At 38.1% G+C, this 16270-nt stretch overlaps 1 protein-coding gene across 1 annotated transcript in view; it reads right to left on the bottom strand.

The window, feature by feature from the left end:
- Positions 1–946: 946 nt before the first annotated feature.
- APOB (apolipoprotein B) overlaps positions 947–16270 on the bottom strand; it is a 51523-nt gene continuing 36199 nt past the window's right edge. The window contains 5 exon segments of the mRNA XM_074947525.1: positions 947–2244; positions 2247–3887; positions 5387–5573; positions 6381–6495; positions 7627–15210. Of these exon segments, the coding sequence (XP_074803626.1) occupies positions 2062–2244; positions 2247–3887; positions 5387–5573; positions 6381–6495; positions 7627–15210 (9710 nt within the window). The 3' untranslated portion in view covers positions 947–2061.

Here is a 16270-nt window from a genome sequence, read left to right as displayed (position 1 = left end):
AGAGGAAAGAAAACTAAACGAAAAAAGATACAAATCCCCCCCAAGATGTTGATGGTGTCTTTCTATTGCCCTTTGTCTTGTAGATCTTTGCTATGAGGGCGGCAAGTTTCAGGATGTGTTTGGAAAATCTGGTTAGGTTCATACATTTTGGGGGTTGGTGTGATGGGTTAGATAATCTCTGGTAAAATAAAGATCCAGTGACCCACAGGCTTGATATTCCTTATAAATGAATGTGGAAGGGCTTCTTGCAGCCAGGGTCATGAGACTGAATCAAAAGTCTGCTAGCACTCAGGCACTCAGTAGATGTCGTGAAAAGGGCTTTTTACAGCAATGTTCTGGGTGAAATTCTGTGGCCTGCATTGTGCAGGAGGTCAGACTAGATGATCATAATGGTCCCTTCTGACCTAAATATCTATGAATCTATGAATCTTCCCAACTCTCAGGAAGCGAGGGAGGTGGGAAGGTATCCGGATCCTAGGTTAGTCCTATTCGAAGCAAGAACTCCTTTTACAGTTCACAACCCAGCTCTTTTGCTGAGCATTACTGCATTACTTGTCATGACTGAGATCCCTGGGAACACTGGATGGTTCAACTGTTGCAGTTTTACTTTCCAAGGGTAAGTCTTCCCTCCTCACGACTGGATGGATGTATGCACTCGACTGGATGTGGCTGACTCTTTGTTTCTCTGGGTTAGTCTTGCCCATCTGATTCCCATTATTAATGGTATAATTATTAATGGTATCTGATAATGGCATAGCTCACAATTACACCATTGAATGAACCCTGCCTCCAAAAGCATCCTGATCATGGTGATGTAGAGGCACATGAGAAACGTGTGCTACACAAAGCCTTGTATAAAAGCACTCCTTTCCCATGAATAAACATAGAAAAAAAAACGCGGGGTGAACTAACTACACCAAAATAAACATACTCACAAAATTTCTAGTGACATTTTAAAAGAGTTTATTTTGAATGAGGCAACAAAGAGTAAAAAGCCCATTATTTCAGTTTTTTCTGGGCCTTTTTGCAAGGAGTATCTACAGAGCATTCTAACAGTTGTATATAAACCTGAAAAAAAATGTCCACACGTTCTCTCAGAGATGGAAATATTTTTGAGTGAAGACTCCAGCATTTGAGTTGAAATTTCATATTTTGGTGTTTCTTTCATATGACACCTGACCCCAAGGCCATGGGAGACAATAGTAAAACTCCCTCTGACTCCTATGGTGATCAATGTTGGCAGTAAAACTTGTGAATAATAAAATAGTCACACAATGTGATGAAAAACCTAAAATTTTTCAGTGCAAAAAAAATCAGAAAAATCCCTAAATTTCTGGGTCACCACATTAGCCCAGAACAATAATTTATTTTTTCCTGAAATTCATGGTCTGTTTTTCTAAATAATACTGCTAGATACACGTTTTGTTTATTATTTGTTTTTAACAAAGCATTATATATTTATTAATTTTTATAATTTAGTTGAGGAAACTATCTGACTTTTTTTTTTTTTTTTTACAATGGGAGGAATTTTTCCTTCTTGATTTTAATCCCAGAATTTATTTACTTTCTTCTTTGGTTTGTTTGCAGTGCACATATTCATCTCCTTTTCTTTTTTTTCCAGAGATAACTATGGGGGTAATTTTGTGGTTAATTTCTATACTTTGAAATAATTGCATTTGAATTTCCAAGTTGTTCTTTAACAGGCTCACAAATCTGACCTTTATCTGAAACCCTAGCTTTCGAGACTATTTACAAAATTTACTGTATAGTATTGACTTGGTCCAACACACAGTGAAGTCAATGTAAAGGCTTCCATTGTTCCTAATGGATCAGGCTCATGGCCCAAGTAAAACTGGTTATAATGAATAACACCAAAATATAATAAAGAATTCATTTATTGGCTTTTGAAGCACATTAAAATAACCTGCTGTAGATTATTCAGTTTCATTTACAAGTACAAACTCAGACAGTATCTTCCCAAAGTTCCAGTATGTTGATTGCTGTCATCTTTTAAATACAGTGTGACACAAACTTGTGATTTTTTCTCTTCTACATGTCCATTCAGGCTTTTATGTGCTGCTGTATATTTTCCATAATCTGCTGAGTATTCAGTTGCTCATCAGCAAGCTGCTGGTCAATAAATGTTTGCAATTCTATCCATGTCTTGGAGTCTTGGTCCATGCCTTTCTGAATCAACATGCGTGTTATTTCCAATTTTTTTCTGAGTGCCTCCTCAATTTTGGGGGCATTTGATAAACTGATTGCCAGTCAAATGGTTTAGGCACATCTATTCTAAGCTCTCCTTGACGAACAGCTATGTATGGCCTTATGCTATCAGTTGTCATTTTCTCAAGATGATGGAGAAGTTCTGTGATGTACTGGAGGAACGTAGAGTACTTTTCTATAGTCAGATCAATTAATTTTTGTGTCGCACTAATTAGCCTTTCATAGGCTTCGCTGAGTTGGTCATAGGCATCTTGTATTTTCACTTTGACTAGTTTGTTATATTCAGCAGAACTCCTTTTGGCAGTTTCAGACCAATATCGGATCTTTTCCTGAGCAGCAGAAGAGAGCTCAATGACTTTCTGTTTTCCTTTTCCATCAGCATCAGTAACCAGATCATAATACCTCTGGCCATGGTTTTCCCCAAATTCTCGTACTTGATCAGTCAGACGTGAAACCAAGTCAGCAGTATCTCCAATGTATTTGGCATGCCAGTCCACTAGAGCATCCATTAGATTCTTTAACCAATCTAGCACCTTGTCTTCCACTTCATAGTATTTGACTGACCACCCAACTAAACTTGGATCAAAATATTCTTCCCGCAGTGCTTTTACATATAGAAGAATCTGATGTAGCTTCTCTGAAATCTCTTGAAATGTCTTCTGGCTACAGTCTTTTAACTGAGAAAGCTGTGTTTTAATATTCTCTGTTAAGGATCTCAATTTTTCTGCATAGTCTGAGTTGATGGTATCACTGTACATCTGTTGTGCTTGAACTTTAATCTCTTCAAAGTTTTTCGATTGTAAGTTTCTAATAATTTCTTCCACGTTTTGGAAAACTTGCTGCACTAATTGTTTCAGTTGCCTAAGCTTTTCTGCAAAGTCAGCCTCCTGAAGAGTAGCAAATATCTGTCTGGCTTTGTTCTGCAAATGTTTTAGCATTTCTTTAATTTGATCAAGCACTTCACTGCCTTTGAGAATTCTGTCAGATGCAGGAACTTTAACTTCCGTCTCATTGACAAATACAATCAAAACGTTGAAATACTCCTGCATTTTTGAAATGCATAGATCAGTAGCTTTTGCTGCCTCCTCTGTAGCCATTACATAGAGTTCTTCACCAGTGTACTTCTCAGCCAGTCCAGGGACCCGGAATTTTGTGATCTTCAGGAATTCGATGGTTGAGTCAATCAGGTGCTTTATCCTCTTGTGGTATTCCCTTATTACCTCCATTGTAGCATCAAAAATCTTTGCTCTTATTTGCTGGTAGTCAATCTGGTCTGCTTGATCTGCTGCTTCTTGATATAACTGTTTAGCTTTGACTGTCATCTCTTGGTATTTCCCAGTGGCCTGGTAGGCAGCTCTTCTGAGGTGAAGATCCATTTCATCTATTTTTCTTGTGGCTAATTGGTATGCTCTTTCAGCCTTGTTTTGCATGATGTTCTTCAGCTTTAGGGTGGCAGCACTGATTCCCATCCCTGTATGCTCATGGTGGTACTTGTTAATACCGTTATAGAGAGCCTCCGTCATTGTAGGTACCTTTTCTTTTAGACTGCTCAGCATGTCTGTAGCAGCAGCATCGTTCCAGTTAGTTTTGATCTGAATCAGGTCAGGTTTCTTGAATGATATCTCACTTTTTAATATGTCAGTTTCAATCTGAGAGGCAGGCTGAAAATCCAAAATGGTATAAGTGAAAAAATAGATTCCAATTCAAACAAATAAAATATTATTACATGCTACTTCTGTTCTAAAAACATGACCCTAAATTATAGAGAGATTTTAAATAGGCATTTTCTTATCTTGCATTCAATTCATTTTAATATAAACTCAGTTTTGTCTATCATGTGTCTGCATGTCTTTAAATGCTGTATTGGATTAAATTCTGTCCTTACACCTAAAAATAGTGGAATAAGAAAGTAAATCAGGTCAGAATTTGGTCTCATTATTTTTTATAACATCTTTCTGATTCCTTTGTATTACCTGTTAATTGTATCAAAGCAAGATGCAAGAATTACTTGGAAAGGTGTCAGTTCTGCTCATTCACTAAGCATGTCATACTAGTGTTAAGATTCTATTTAATTATTTTACATGATGAATTGAAAGAGATCCACTATCTTACTACAAAAGCATTACAAGTTTGTGATCCTTCAGTGCTTTAAATCAACAATACTACTAGCATAAATGTTACTCAGTATGATTAAGGGTTGCTAAATCAGACCCTAAGAAAGTAAATGCCTTTCCCTGATTTCAATTTTACACAAGTTAAATTGTGAGTTTTATGTGCTATCTAAATTAACATATCACAATCTTGGAATATTAAGTCTCTAATTTTGAAGTTATTGTGGTAGACTTTCAGGAATGGCATTTTTTATTGCCAAACCCAGTAAGTGGCTTTTAGCTCTGTGCCTCACAATATACCTGAGATGTGTTAACGATTCCACACAAGATCCTTGACAGGGAGCTAGAACTTAGGCTCAGTATCTCATTACCATCACTTCTAGGTTGCTGTTTCTAGTTTGGGCATTTCTACAGTAATTACAAGTACAGTAGAACCTCAATTTTATGAACACCGATCTTACATATGCCAGTTATGCAATCCATTTTTCCCAACAGAAGAAAAATCACATAACAAGAGATGTCAATGAAGAACAAATCAATATCCCTTCACATTCCCACACCTTCAATGCATTGGAAATTGCTTTGCAGTGATTTAAAGGACAAAGAGGAAGTAGTGCAGTGCATTATAGAGCAACATATGCACCATACCTGCTGTACCGACTCAATCCTCAGTTAGTTCATAAAATAATCTGATGGTTGTACAGTGGTTTATACCCAATTAGTCTGATGCCCTCTGTCCACTGCCTAATGGATGCATATTTGTGATCTCAAGGCTCTGCCAAGGCTAAATAGGTAGGGTGCTTGAATGATTTTCTTACCTCTAAAAGTGTTTACAGAGATATTACTTCCAGACTGGGGTTAAGTCATATTGATGAGATTGGATGGAGTAAAGGAAGCTCACATTGCAGGGTTTATGGTATCTTTTCCTTGGACAGAGGTCAGTTTTCAAAACTATCATCCTAACTCCTTTAGTAAGCATTACAGTCACTTTAAAAGGTAAAATCCCAAGCCCCATTGTGTCTTTTTGCTTCATTTCAAGCCTTGCCTACCTGTTGAGTTTGGTAGTAAATTTTCCCCCGGAGAATATCTGTGTCCATCTCAACACGAAAACCCAGGGTGCCCGCAGAAGGTGAAGATACTGATGAGGAGATCCTGTGGCTATCTCCCCAATAACGCATCTGAACATCGGTAAAGGTTGGGCTGCTGATATTTAGTGATACAGTCTGGGCCAAGACTCTGATATAACCAAGAACAAACAGTGTTTAAGAAACAAGTGAATGCTAAGTTACAGGGCAGCTCCTAAAGAAATACATATTGCAGTATGTTTTCTTACAGTATCTCTCGTGATTAATACAAGTATAAACAAAGCCAAAGCAAGCAAAAGAAAACTAAGAGTTTTACTATCAACATTTTATCTTGGGACTCTGACTAACACATATGCAAATTCAGGGTCATATCCTACACTGTTTTCTCAGGAAAAACTCCATACTGAGGTTGGTCAGGAGTTTTGCTTGAATTAGGACTGCAAAATAGGCCCTTAATGTTGTTAGCTGATTCTTACGGCTTATAAAGTCAGATTTTTACAACTAGTCTACTTCTTTTTCCATCTGCGTACTGCAGGCACAAATAAGTGTAGGTAAAAATTTTGTGCCCACAGTTATTGTTACTTGCGGTCACTGTTACTAAGCAGATGAAATCAGGTAGTTGGACATCCAGGTCACTGTAATTCTGAACATAAATAATTGTGGGTGAAAAATTAGGTTTCCAATGACTTGTGCTCACAGAAACAGAGCCTCAGTGGAGGCGGTGCTGAAAAGCAGGATCTCTGATTATAGGAAAACCTTAGTTACATCTCACCAGTTATGTGAAATGGCAGGCTATTCAGAACAGTCAGATGCAAAAAGAGTGTTTTCCAGATTCCCAGTTATCTAATGGGAGTGGAGTGGTGAGGGGTAGCCCAGGGAGCAAAGGGAGGACACTTATTCTTTATAATTACCACAAAGCGCTTTGTAGGAAACCATGTCACCATGAACAAATCTTTACCTAAATCCTTGCATGGTCAGATCTTCCTTGTACTCCACACTCATGTCACGATGTGAAAAGCTGCCTGTTGCCTTTGTCACAAACACACCACCTTCATATCTGTTAGTTGCTACAGCTGCAAAAGAGAGATTTCGCATTGTCTGAATTTCTGGAATCACTGCAGAAACCACATCACATGGTATCCTGTATTTCAGCTGGATACATAACTGTGGTTCCACAGTCACACACCACTGTGTGGTAAGAAGTTAGATGCCCACAATACAAAATACAAAAGGATATGCATGTATCTGTTTTGTCCCAGACATTTTAAAATGCAAGATATGTACTGTAGCTAGAAAAGTAGGGAAAAATAGGGAAATAAAAATTGGGAAGTTTATAATTCCTTCTTCATGTCTTTTATTGTAATTTGGATATAAAAGACCCTTTTGCTTTGCTTTTTGCCCTTGATACAGAATATAAATTGAGTTTTCTCTTCTACAGCATGTCATGTTAAATTTACCTCATGTTTTTACTATAACTTTGAAGTTTGGTAGCGCTCAAAAAAGTGGCTCTAAAAATGTTTTTGTGGCATTCCGAGTGTGTGTTTCAATAATTTTTAAATCAAATGTGCTCAGTTTCCAAGCAAAAAGATGGGTATTTTTTTAACTGCCAGCCTTACAAACTGAGCTTGGGATCAGTCAAGCTGGATTCTGCATTACTACCAGGTTTCAGAGTAACAGCCGTGTTAGTCTGTATTCGCAAAAAGAAAAGGAGTACTTGTGGCACCTTAGAGAAATTGGTTAGTCTCTAAGGTGCCACAAGTACTCCTTTTCTTTTTGCATTACTACCAGTGATAGAGCCTCACTAATCCAGAGCCCTTTCAAGTGAATGAAAAGATTGCTACAGAACAAATTATGCCCTTAGTTAAACCTGTGCAACCCTCTGAGCTTTTGGTTGATTTGTACAGGTGTAAAAGATTGAACCTTTAATTGAGACTTACTAAAAATAAATGGGTTGATGATGTGCAAGAAGGAATAGAAACTAGCTCTCTTTCTTTTAGCTGTACTGACTAAGCAGAGCTAACAGGAGTGAGAAGATATAAAGTTATGTTGTCACTAAACTGAACACAGAGAAGGAAAAGGGATCCTCTTTTACATCCCTCTTTCACAGTACAACTGCACTTCAAACACAAAATAATATTTGGAAAAAATAATGTTAACATTTTCAACTCAAATTTTGGAGTATGAAATTCCAAAGTTCATCTTACCTTCCAGGTCATATTCCAGGAACTGTAGTGTTGAACTGGAGGTAGAATCAATGGAATATCTAAAAGAGTCCGTGTTGTTTTTCAGGTCTGTTTTCCAGGTGACATTATACAATGGTGAAGCAACTCTGAAAGATCCAGTCAAAGCACCGAATGCAGGGAAATAAATTCCAGCAGGCAAAGACATTTTGAGAGGTGGGATCTCTATTTTCTGCTCAGGAATTGTAATTGTTGGCAAGTCAAAGTCTGCAATCTTATTAGCCACTTCACTCAGATCCACATACATATTACCAAGGGAAATGCTTTTTGGAAGAGTGAACTGAGATAGAGTTATTTGGTACTGAGGTACTGTCACCTCAAAGTAAGGAATTTTATATTCTTCCAGTGTAATGTACTTGTTTCCTACATCTACTTTGGGGAATCTCATTCTCGGCAGAGAGGGTAAATTGATGTCAAAAGGCATTATGCTTAGCATGTGTGGAACTTTTATATTTCTCAAGTCAATGGTATATGATGGAACTTGCAGGGTTGTGAAAGGAACTTGAAATTCTGGAGTTGTGAGAACTGGATTTGGAGCTTCTAGTTGCATCTCAGGAACAGTGACTGTGAAGCCGTCAGCCAGTCTGTTCACATATATAGGGAAAAAGTAACCGTCTTCACTTTTTGTATAAACTATGGATGCAGAAGTATTTAAGTACTGCTTCTTGTTAGCACTTGTAGTGAGGTCCAGTTTCAAGATATCCCATAAACTCTTTTCATAAACTGGAAACACAATGTTCCTGAGGAAATTGACCTGTCCTTCCAAAGACCCAGAAATGTCAAATTGTGCCTTTGATTTTTCATTTGATAACTGCATATCATGACTGAGAGATAATGACTGAATTTGGCCTTCACCCTTCCAGCCAAGTTTCTGGTTTTCAGTGTTGATGTTCATTAAGACTTCCTGATTAACTGAAGCTATGTCCAGGAAGGAATTTGGTTGAGTAGCTTGTAGCTGAAGAGATGCTGACATACTCCAAGGAACCAGTTCTAAGTTTACTCTGCAGCTCTGAGTCCCTCTAGTTCTCAGAAGAGGGGTACACTGTGCATAGTTTTCCCCATTGTGCTCCCAGACTGCATAAACACGATGTGTAGATGCTTCAACAGCCACTTTTTCTGTCATTTCCACATTCCAGATTCCATCTGCTTTAGAATTAGCCTCCAGCTTGACTGAGGAGCGAGCTCCATTAGAGTTCAGGTAGGTATTTGCCTCATGGCTTAGCATCCCAGAAAATGGATTTAGGGTGTATAACATTCCATTGATATTTCCTTTTGTTGCTGTTTCTACAGAAATGTAAGATGTAAGACTTTCTAGAGTAAGTTTGTGATCAACTGCACCTTTAGCACTGGCACCATATCTAAGAGTATCAAAATCATAATTTAAATTCATTGCTGAGGAAACAGTAGGCTTGGACTTAGTGTTTCCTGTAAGCTCTTGCTTGAAATTTATTTTAAAAACTGGCATGCTGATCTTTGCGTTTGTTGTCATGGAAGCTTCCATGTTCCTCTTTGTGAGGCTAACAGTGCTGTCATGCTTTCCTTCCACAAATTTATTATTACTCAGGGACAATGCTGTGGCCAGTTTCAAACCCCTTTTCCTCGTCAGGCTTGTTGTAGCATCTAAATTAAACTGCAGTGCATCAATGACAGAAGAAGACGAGGAACTGAAGCGAGCAACAACATCGGACTGGTTGAAAAGCCCAACATTTGTATTCAAGGTAATCACACTGGATTTAAATGAAAAGTCATAGGTAATGTTTCCCAAGGCAGGAATCAAGATATGGTTTGATGGGCTGTGCACTGTGAATTTAGGAAGCTTAAGTATGCGCAGATCTTTGGGGACATGAAGGACTGGCATCTCCAGCGACGGTAGGACTAATGTGTAAGACGGTACTGAAAACCCAATAAGTGGGATGGTGAAGCCTGTTGTGCTTATTTCTTTGGGGATCACATAACCAAATGCTGGCAGCTCTGCTGTAAAGGGAGACACCTCGATGTTCACAATAGGAATGGTATATCCAGGAATCCTGAAAATCCGTGGTAGTTTGTTGACTGAAGTTTCTACTTTATATTTGTCAAACTCTATCTTGGCTTTGTTATATGAACTGGTGAGAAAATCTAAGGCATTGTCCCTTCCTTTCTCAAAATGTCTATTGAAGAAGATGACGTACTGATTAATTGCTTCATGCACTGCTTTTAAGGGAAGAGGGAGTGAGTGCATGTCTTTGTTCTTCTTATATTGGGCATTCAGATTTAAATCAAATGATTGCTTTGTAGTCTTCAATAAATCCTTCAGGCCTGTCTGTTCCCAAAGTGAATACCCTTTCATCATCTGAGAAGTTTTGATTCCAACATAAGGAATGTGAAGTTCAGGAATTGATAGAGGAATATTTAGGAAGTCCAGGTTGGCTTCACCATTCATTTCCACATGAGCTTCAATCTTGTCTTCAGTGTTCCCAGCAGACATGCTGTGGGAATATTTGTACTGATTGAACCTGCCATTAGCTTGCCAGTGGACTTGCTGAACAGAGGAACTGAGCACCAGAACATAATTATTCAGAAATTCAATTTTTCCAGTCACCTTCAATGGAAAACTAACTTTCACATTCCCATCATTGTTTGTTGATATGCTAACTTCAAAGGGCTGCACCAAAAAGGCAATATTATTATTTATGGTTCCAGCAACTCTCCCATTGAGCTTAGCCTCATGATTTCCTTTTATTTCTACTTTCATCGTTGCAAGCTGCCCTGTGCCTTGTACACTTAAATTGCTACAACCCACATGTTGTGACTCAACTTCAGACTGAAGCTGAAGTGTTGCATAATTTAGGAGACCACATTCATAATTCACTTTCTGGTTGATTTTCAAGTATTTATCATTTATCCTGTTTTCAGCAGCAAATGCAATAAAGGGACCCTCAATCGTAAAAGTGGCACGGGAGTTATGGGTGCCTTCATCGGAGAAATCAGGAAAAGCCCATTTCCAGTTTCCTTTACCACTGGAAGTAAATGATATGTGTCCTGCTTCTACCTCTGTTATCATGTCATTCATCAGATCAGCCTGGCTGGAGAGATCAGCTTGCGGAATGTTCAGTCTGTGAGAATATGTTGTCTTGCTCTGCATCAAAATTTTCCTCTGTAGCTGGACTACTAAATTGTTGTGTACTTCCATCAAATTCTTTGTAGTACGTAAGCTTGTAGTAGTTTCAGCTTTCCCCTCTACAGAAGTCCTTGAAAATATCACTTCACTGTTGTGATCAACTTTAAGGAGTTTATGGGTGACCTTCATGGTTTCTTTAAGGATCAGTTGCTGCATCTCAGGGGCTGAGAGGCGTGCATCTGCGTTCACAGTGAAAGCAAGGAAATCTAATCTGGATGTTGCTTGAGCTGAAACAGTGGCTACAAATTCTGGGCTGTTTACGGAAGCTGTAGTGTTCTGAATGTCAGCAAGAGTGGACAGTGTGAAGAATGGAGAAGCTATTCTGAAAGTACCAGACAGTTTGCCGAATGTAGGGACAGTGACTGTGTGTGGAATACGTGGCAGCTGGTATGCTGGTATCTGAATGTTAGGAATCTGGAACTCATTTAGATTGAGTTTAGGGATCAAGAATTCAGGTATTTGTGGCTCAGGTATATACATTTCTGGGAAAGAAATGTCAGAAGAAAGCATATCTTTCATCTTTAGTTCTCTAAAATACATGTCAGGTACTGGCAACTGAAATTCACTGGACATCATTTGGTCTATTGTTTTCACAATCCTCAGTTTGATTTCATTCAGGTCAATTGTATAGGAAGGAACCTTATAGGTATTTAGAATAGTAAATTCTGGGGTAGTAAACCTGACTGGAATTTGTATGTCTTTAAGTTTCTTTATGTGGATCTGATAAGAGGGGATATGCAGGTCAGTTAATGGAACTATGAAATCTGGTGTTTGAAATGTCGCTTCCCGGAGAGCTCGGAGACTGACTTCAAAGGCAGGTATGTTGACTATGCTGGTTCTGATTTCAGGAACATTGAAACCTGTTTCAACAAACACATTCACTTTTTCAGCCCAGTTTTTTACATCATACTGCTCAGCTAAAAGAGCAATCTTCTTAGAAGCAATGTTCCATTGGTCAGAAATATATGCAACAATGGTATTGTAGAACTGGCTTGCCTTCTGAAGATATCTCTGGCATTCTTTTGGAATGTCCATTTGATAAATCCTGTCTCGTAGATCTTCCAGGTTTTCATTTAGCTTGACTTTCAGATCAGCAAACGCTGTTGAACTTAGGAGGTCCCTGAACCAATCAACGACTGCTGTAAGCTTGGTGTCTCCTAATTGTTCTATGAATTTTGAAACCGCAGCATTGACATCCTTCATATACTGTTTTAATGCTTCTGCTTTCTGTGGGAGTTCTAGGTTTCTGAGTTCATCATTGATTTTCTGGGTAATTTCCCGGATTTTGTTGTTTGTTTGATCTACAAACTGATTATAGTCAAAATACTTTAGCTGGTTTATAACCATGTCAAGGAACTTGTTGACTTCATCCATCAATTTTGAATAATCAAATGCTTGTACTTGCTTGACAGCATCATCAATAATACTAACAATTTTATCAAAGAATGATCTTATGTCAATTTTTTTCAGGGAAACAGTTAGCTTTTGGACAGTTTCTTTCACTTTATATTGGTCAGACAATTGTATCATCCTGTCCATTAGAAACTGAGCCTGCTTGTCAATCTCATACTTCATGATCATGTCATGCATTTTGCCTCGGAAAGCACTGATCTTCTCAGCAACTTCATAATCCTCCATCAAATTTAGGAGAATATCTTTAATTTGTTCAATAATTTCATTCATTTTTTGAACTGGTAATGAACTCCTGATTTTTTCTAAAAGCTTTTTAATGTCAACAGACTGTACCTGTTGTTTCAAATTTTCTGCAATACGTTTGGCATCAATCTTGTGAATCTGACTCTTGAGCTGTTCTAGCTTTCCTTGTACCTGAGCTATGATTTTGTACTCAGCATCCATATTTTGAATCCAGGCTTTTGCACTGCTTTCTATTTTGCTTGGGTCATACTGAGAAATAATGGACTGTAAGTCTTGAATAGTGTTAATCGTCGTTGCACTGATTTTATACTGTTGATCCAGAACTTTAATTTTTTCAACTATTTGGTCAATCAGTTTTTCAATAGCTGTTCTAATGTCATACTGATCATAATTATCTCTGATATGTTGCTCAATTTGTATCAGGTAAATTTGCAGCTGAGACAGTGCTTCCTGCAAATTGATTCTGGCATTTTCCAGTGCACTCTGGAGGTCATCAGCTGTTATTCTATAGTCGTTTGTGAAAGCAACCAATTTCTCTTTCATGCCGTTAACCTTGCTTTTGAAATCTAATTTGTTCATGTAGTCATTGACCTGCCGTGGGAGCTTATCCATAGTTGCCCTGTATTTCCTCATATAATGATCTATATTTATGCTTTTAAAGTACCTTTGTATAGACTTCAGTTTGGATAGAATCGCACCCCTGATTTGTTCAAAGTAAGCGGGCAGGTATTCTAGGAATGGCAGGTTGATAACATGCTCGTCCTTGTTCTTATCATATTTCACAGAGCCAGAGATGCTGAATTCTTGAGGCTGTTCCACGGCATTCCTCAGACCTAAAACATCAATTAAATTAATTGGTTCAGGCATTAATGGTATTTGAATTGGTGAGTCCATTATAGTGAGGTCTGCTAAAGCTTGTCCTTTAAGTTCCACACCAGTTTTTTCGGCATCATTGTAAGCACCGAGGTTCTGTGTGTATACATTATTGTTCACTTGACTCTTCAATTTCCAGGCACTTGACTGCTCTGATGGAGTTAAAAGCATATGGATTTTATTATCAAGTGATGTAGTGTATTTTTTTCCAGGAGTTAGGCTGTGGCTGGTAGATCCTTTGTAATCATGGGAGAAAGTGAAAGCCAGGGGCTCTGCCTTAAACAGGAATTTGCTGTATAGTTGTCCTGTATGTTCTCCCATAGCAAATAGTCTCCCATTACCAGTGGTGTGTACATCAGCAGTGACAGTAAATGGGGCCATAGCAGAACGTACTACATTGGTGAAATGCAGGGATTTTGCATCACAGTTTGTATTGATAGTAATGGAAGAAGCAAGCCCTGCAACATCCAGGTTAATTTTGTGGATGAGTGCTGTGCCTTGAATTTTTGCAGCTGTGTCTGTTTTAATATTTGCAGCCAGATCAGCGTAAGTGATGGTGTATGTATGCTTCACTTCATCTGTTGCGTAGGCCCCCCTCACATTACCAGTCAGCGTCAGCTTCAGTGGCTCCAGTCGTAACTGTGCTTTGTTGGTTATACCAGTTTCATTGTATTTTAAGTCATTGTTCAATTTAGCTGTGAGTGAATAGGGCTGCAGTTGTAGGTCAAAATAATGCTTGTGGGACTTGTCAGGGCTGATGGTATTGTCTAATTTTGAAGTAAATGTTAAGGATAAGCCAGGAATGTTCAGCTCATTCACGTGCTCAAGATTCATTTCCTTGTATGATCCTACCAAGTTATTTGAAAACTTGAGTCCTTCTCTATTAACTCTAAAGTTTAAGACGTTTTTGCTGTCCACGCCCAGAATTGTGCTCTGATATACACTTCCTAGTGCTATTTCTATTAGGGCCATTCTTCCATCTACACTGAATTGTGCATTGTGTTTACCATAGCGTCCCTTAGCAGTAACTGCCAAGGTGCCTCCAGAAGCATCAATTCTAGCATTCATTTCTTTCTGCAACATTAGTGGATTAAACTGCAGGTTTGTGGTTGCGCTGCTGGCCAAACCATCCTGGCTAATCCTTAATGTAGACTTATGTGCTGCTCGGTTTCTTTGATCATTCACAGTAACATCACAATTTAGTTCAAGACCCTGGGAATTAAGGGAACCTGAAAGAAGGGTGTAATACCGGTTTTCTTTGTAAGTTGCTTGGTATTCAGAGCGAACTGAAGCCATCTGCTTTGCCAAAATTAATTCAAACTTGTTGAGACCCGCAAGGTTTTGGTATCTTCCATTTGTTTCCGACTTCACATTCAGCTGGCTCTTTTCATACTTCAGTGAAGCTGTGTTTGTTATGATACCACTCTGAATATTAGAGACTGAAGTGACTGACAGTACATCACCAGTTCGCTTGCCAGTTATCTGGTTGGTAGCGTGAAGGTAAGACGAGTCAAACGTCAGATTGGATTTCCCAGTTAACTCATGGCTGTTTTTGTTATAGGTGCTTGAGAGAGTGTAAATTCCTTTAGCAAAGGCTGAAGCAACTCTTAGCGCCCCTTCCATTTGTACTTTGTTGATATTCAAATTATTTTTCTGGCTGAAATCCGTATCTGTAGAAAAGGAGAGCTGAGTGCCCAGAGTGCTAGATGCCCCAAGTGAGATGGTCTGTTTTACAGTGAGAGTAGGTTCATATTTGTTTGTCCTGATATATTTAAAATTTGAATCTAGGAGTCTGTGCTGTAGGGAACTTTCATATTTGCAATCAAATGTATTCTGATCATAAAATGCTTCTCCAGAACCTGGAATAGGAGATTGGGAAGGGGGAAGACAGAAGATATAAAGGTATAATAAATATCTTACATTTACTTACAAGACAAAATGATATACTATGTATGATATCATTAAGCTTTCAGAATTGCATATTATTTTGTTCAAAAAGCAAACACTGTTTTGGTAAAGTAAATACTAAACATTTCTATACTACTGGATGTTTGATATCTGGGGCTAAATTTTCAAAAACAGCCTTTAAATTAACTCTCATTGTGATATTACATATAAATCTATAAGATGAAATAGGCCATACCATTGTTTAAACTTGAAATGAACAAACTATGTGCCAAACAAATCATCCAAATCAGTGTTCATGACACATCTCTTTCATTGTCTTCAACTTTATTATGCTTCATGCTGGGATTTTCAAAAAAGCCTAAAGGTGTTAGGCAGCTAACTCCCATTGAAATTTAGATTTAGGTGCCAAGCTCCCTTTGAAAATCCCAGTTTCATGACCTAATCCTTAGAGTAGCTAACGGTCTAGAGCACACATTGACCTCTCAAATAGGAGTTTGAGTTAATTCAATAGGAATTTGTGGAACCTAGCTCCTTTCAAGATCAGATCCTTGGGCTGTGATTTCTTCAGGGTAAGGTCTTTGTTGACATACATATATGTTTTTGTATATATACATATAGGCACACATACACACACACTATGGTGCTGTATACAATAATTAACAATAATAATAGCAATACAACTGCACCTGCCTATTTGCATGGAAAACTGTTTGTGCACATAAAAATGTTTGTGATTTAGCTAACTGAACTGTATGCACAAATAATTGCAAATACTAACATAGGCCCTGATTCTGCAAGCACTTAGGATTCCTACTGAGCTTAATGGGACTATTCATATGCTTAAGTATTTTCAGGATCAGGGCTTCAGAGGCTGGGTTGGGGCCCCTTGGAAAATTTGGATCTGAAATTTTTATTAAACTATCTGGATTTATTTTTAGCACCTAATTAAATAAATTTCATATTACATATTTTAAAAAGAAGAAAAGATTTGAGTTTACACAAACTTTTTTT

Source organism: Natator depressus, chromosome 3 (assembly GCF_965152275.1).
Source record: "Natator depressus isolate rNatDep1 chromosome 3, rNatDep2.hap1, whole genome shotgun sequence".
NCBI classification, from domain to species: domain Eukaryota; kingdom Metazoa; phylum Chordata; order Testudines; family Cheloniidae; genus Natator; species Natator depressus.
The sequence above is the reverse complement of the archived record's forward strand: the minus strand, read 5'-3'. Positions and strand labels throughout refer to the sequence as shown.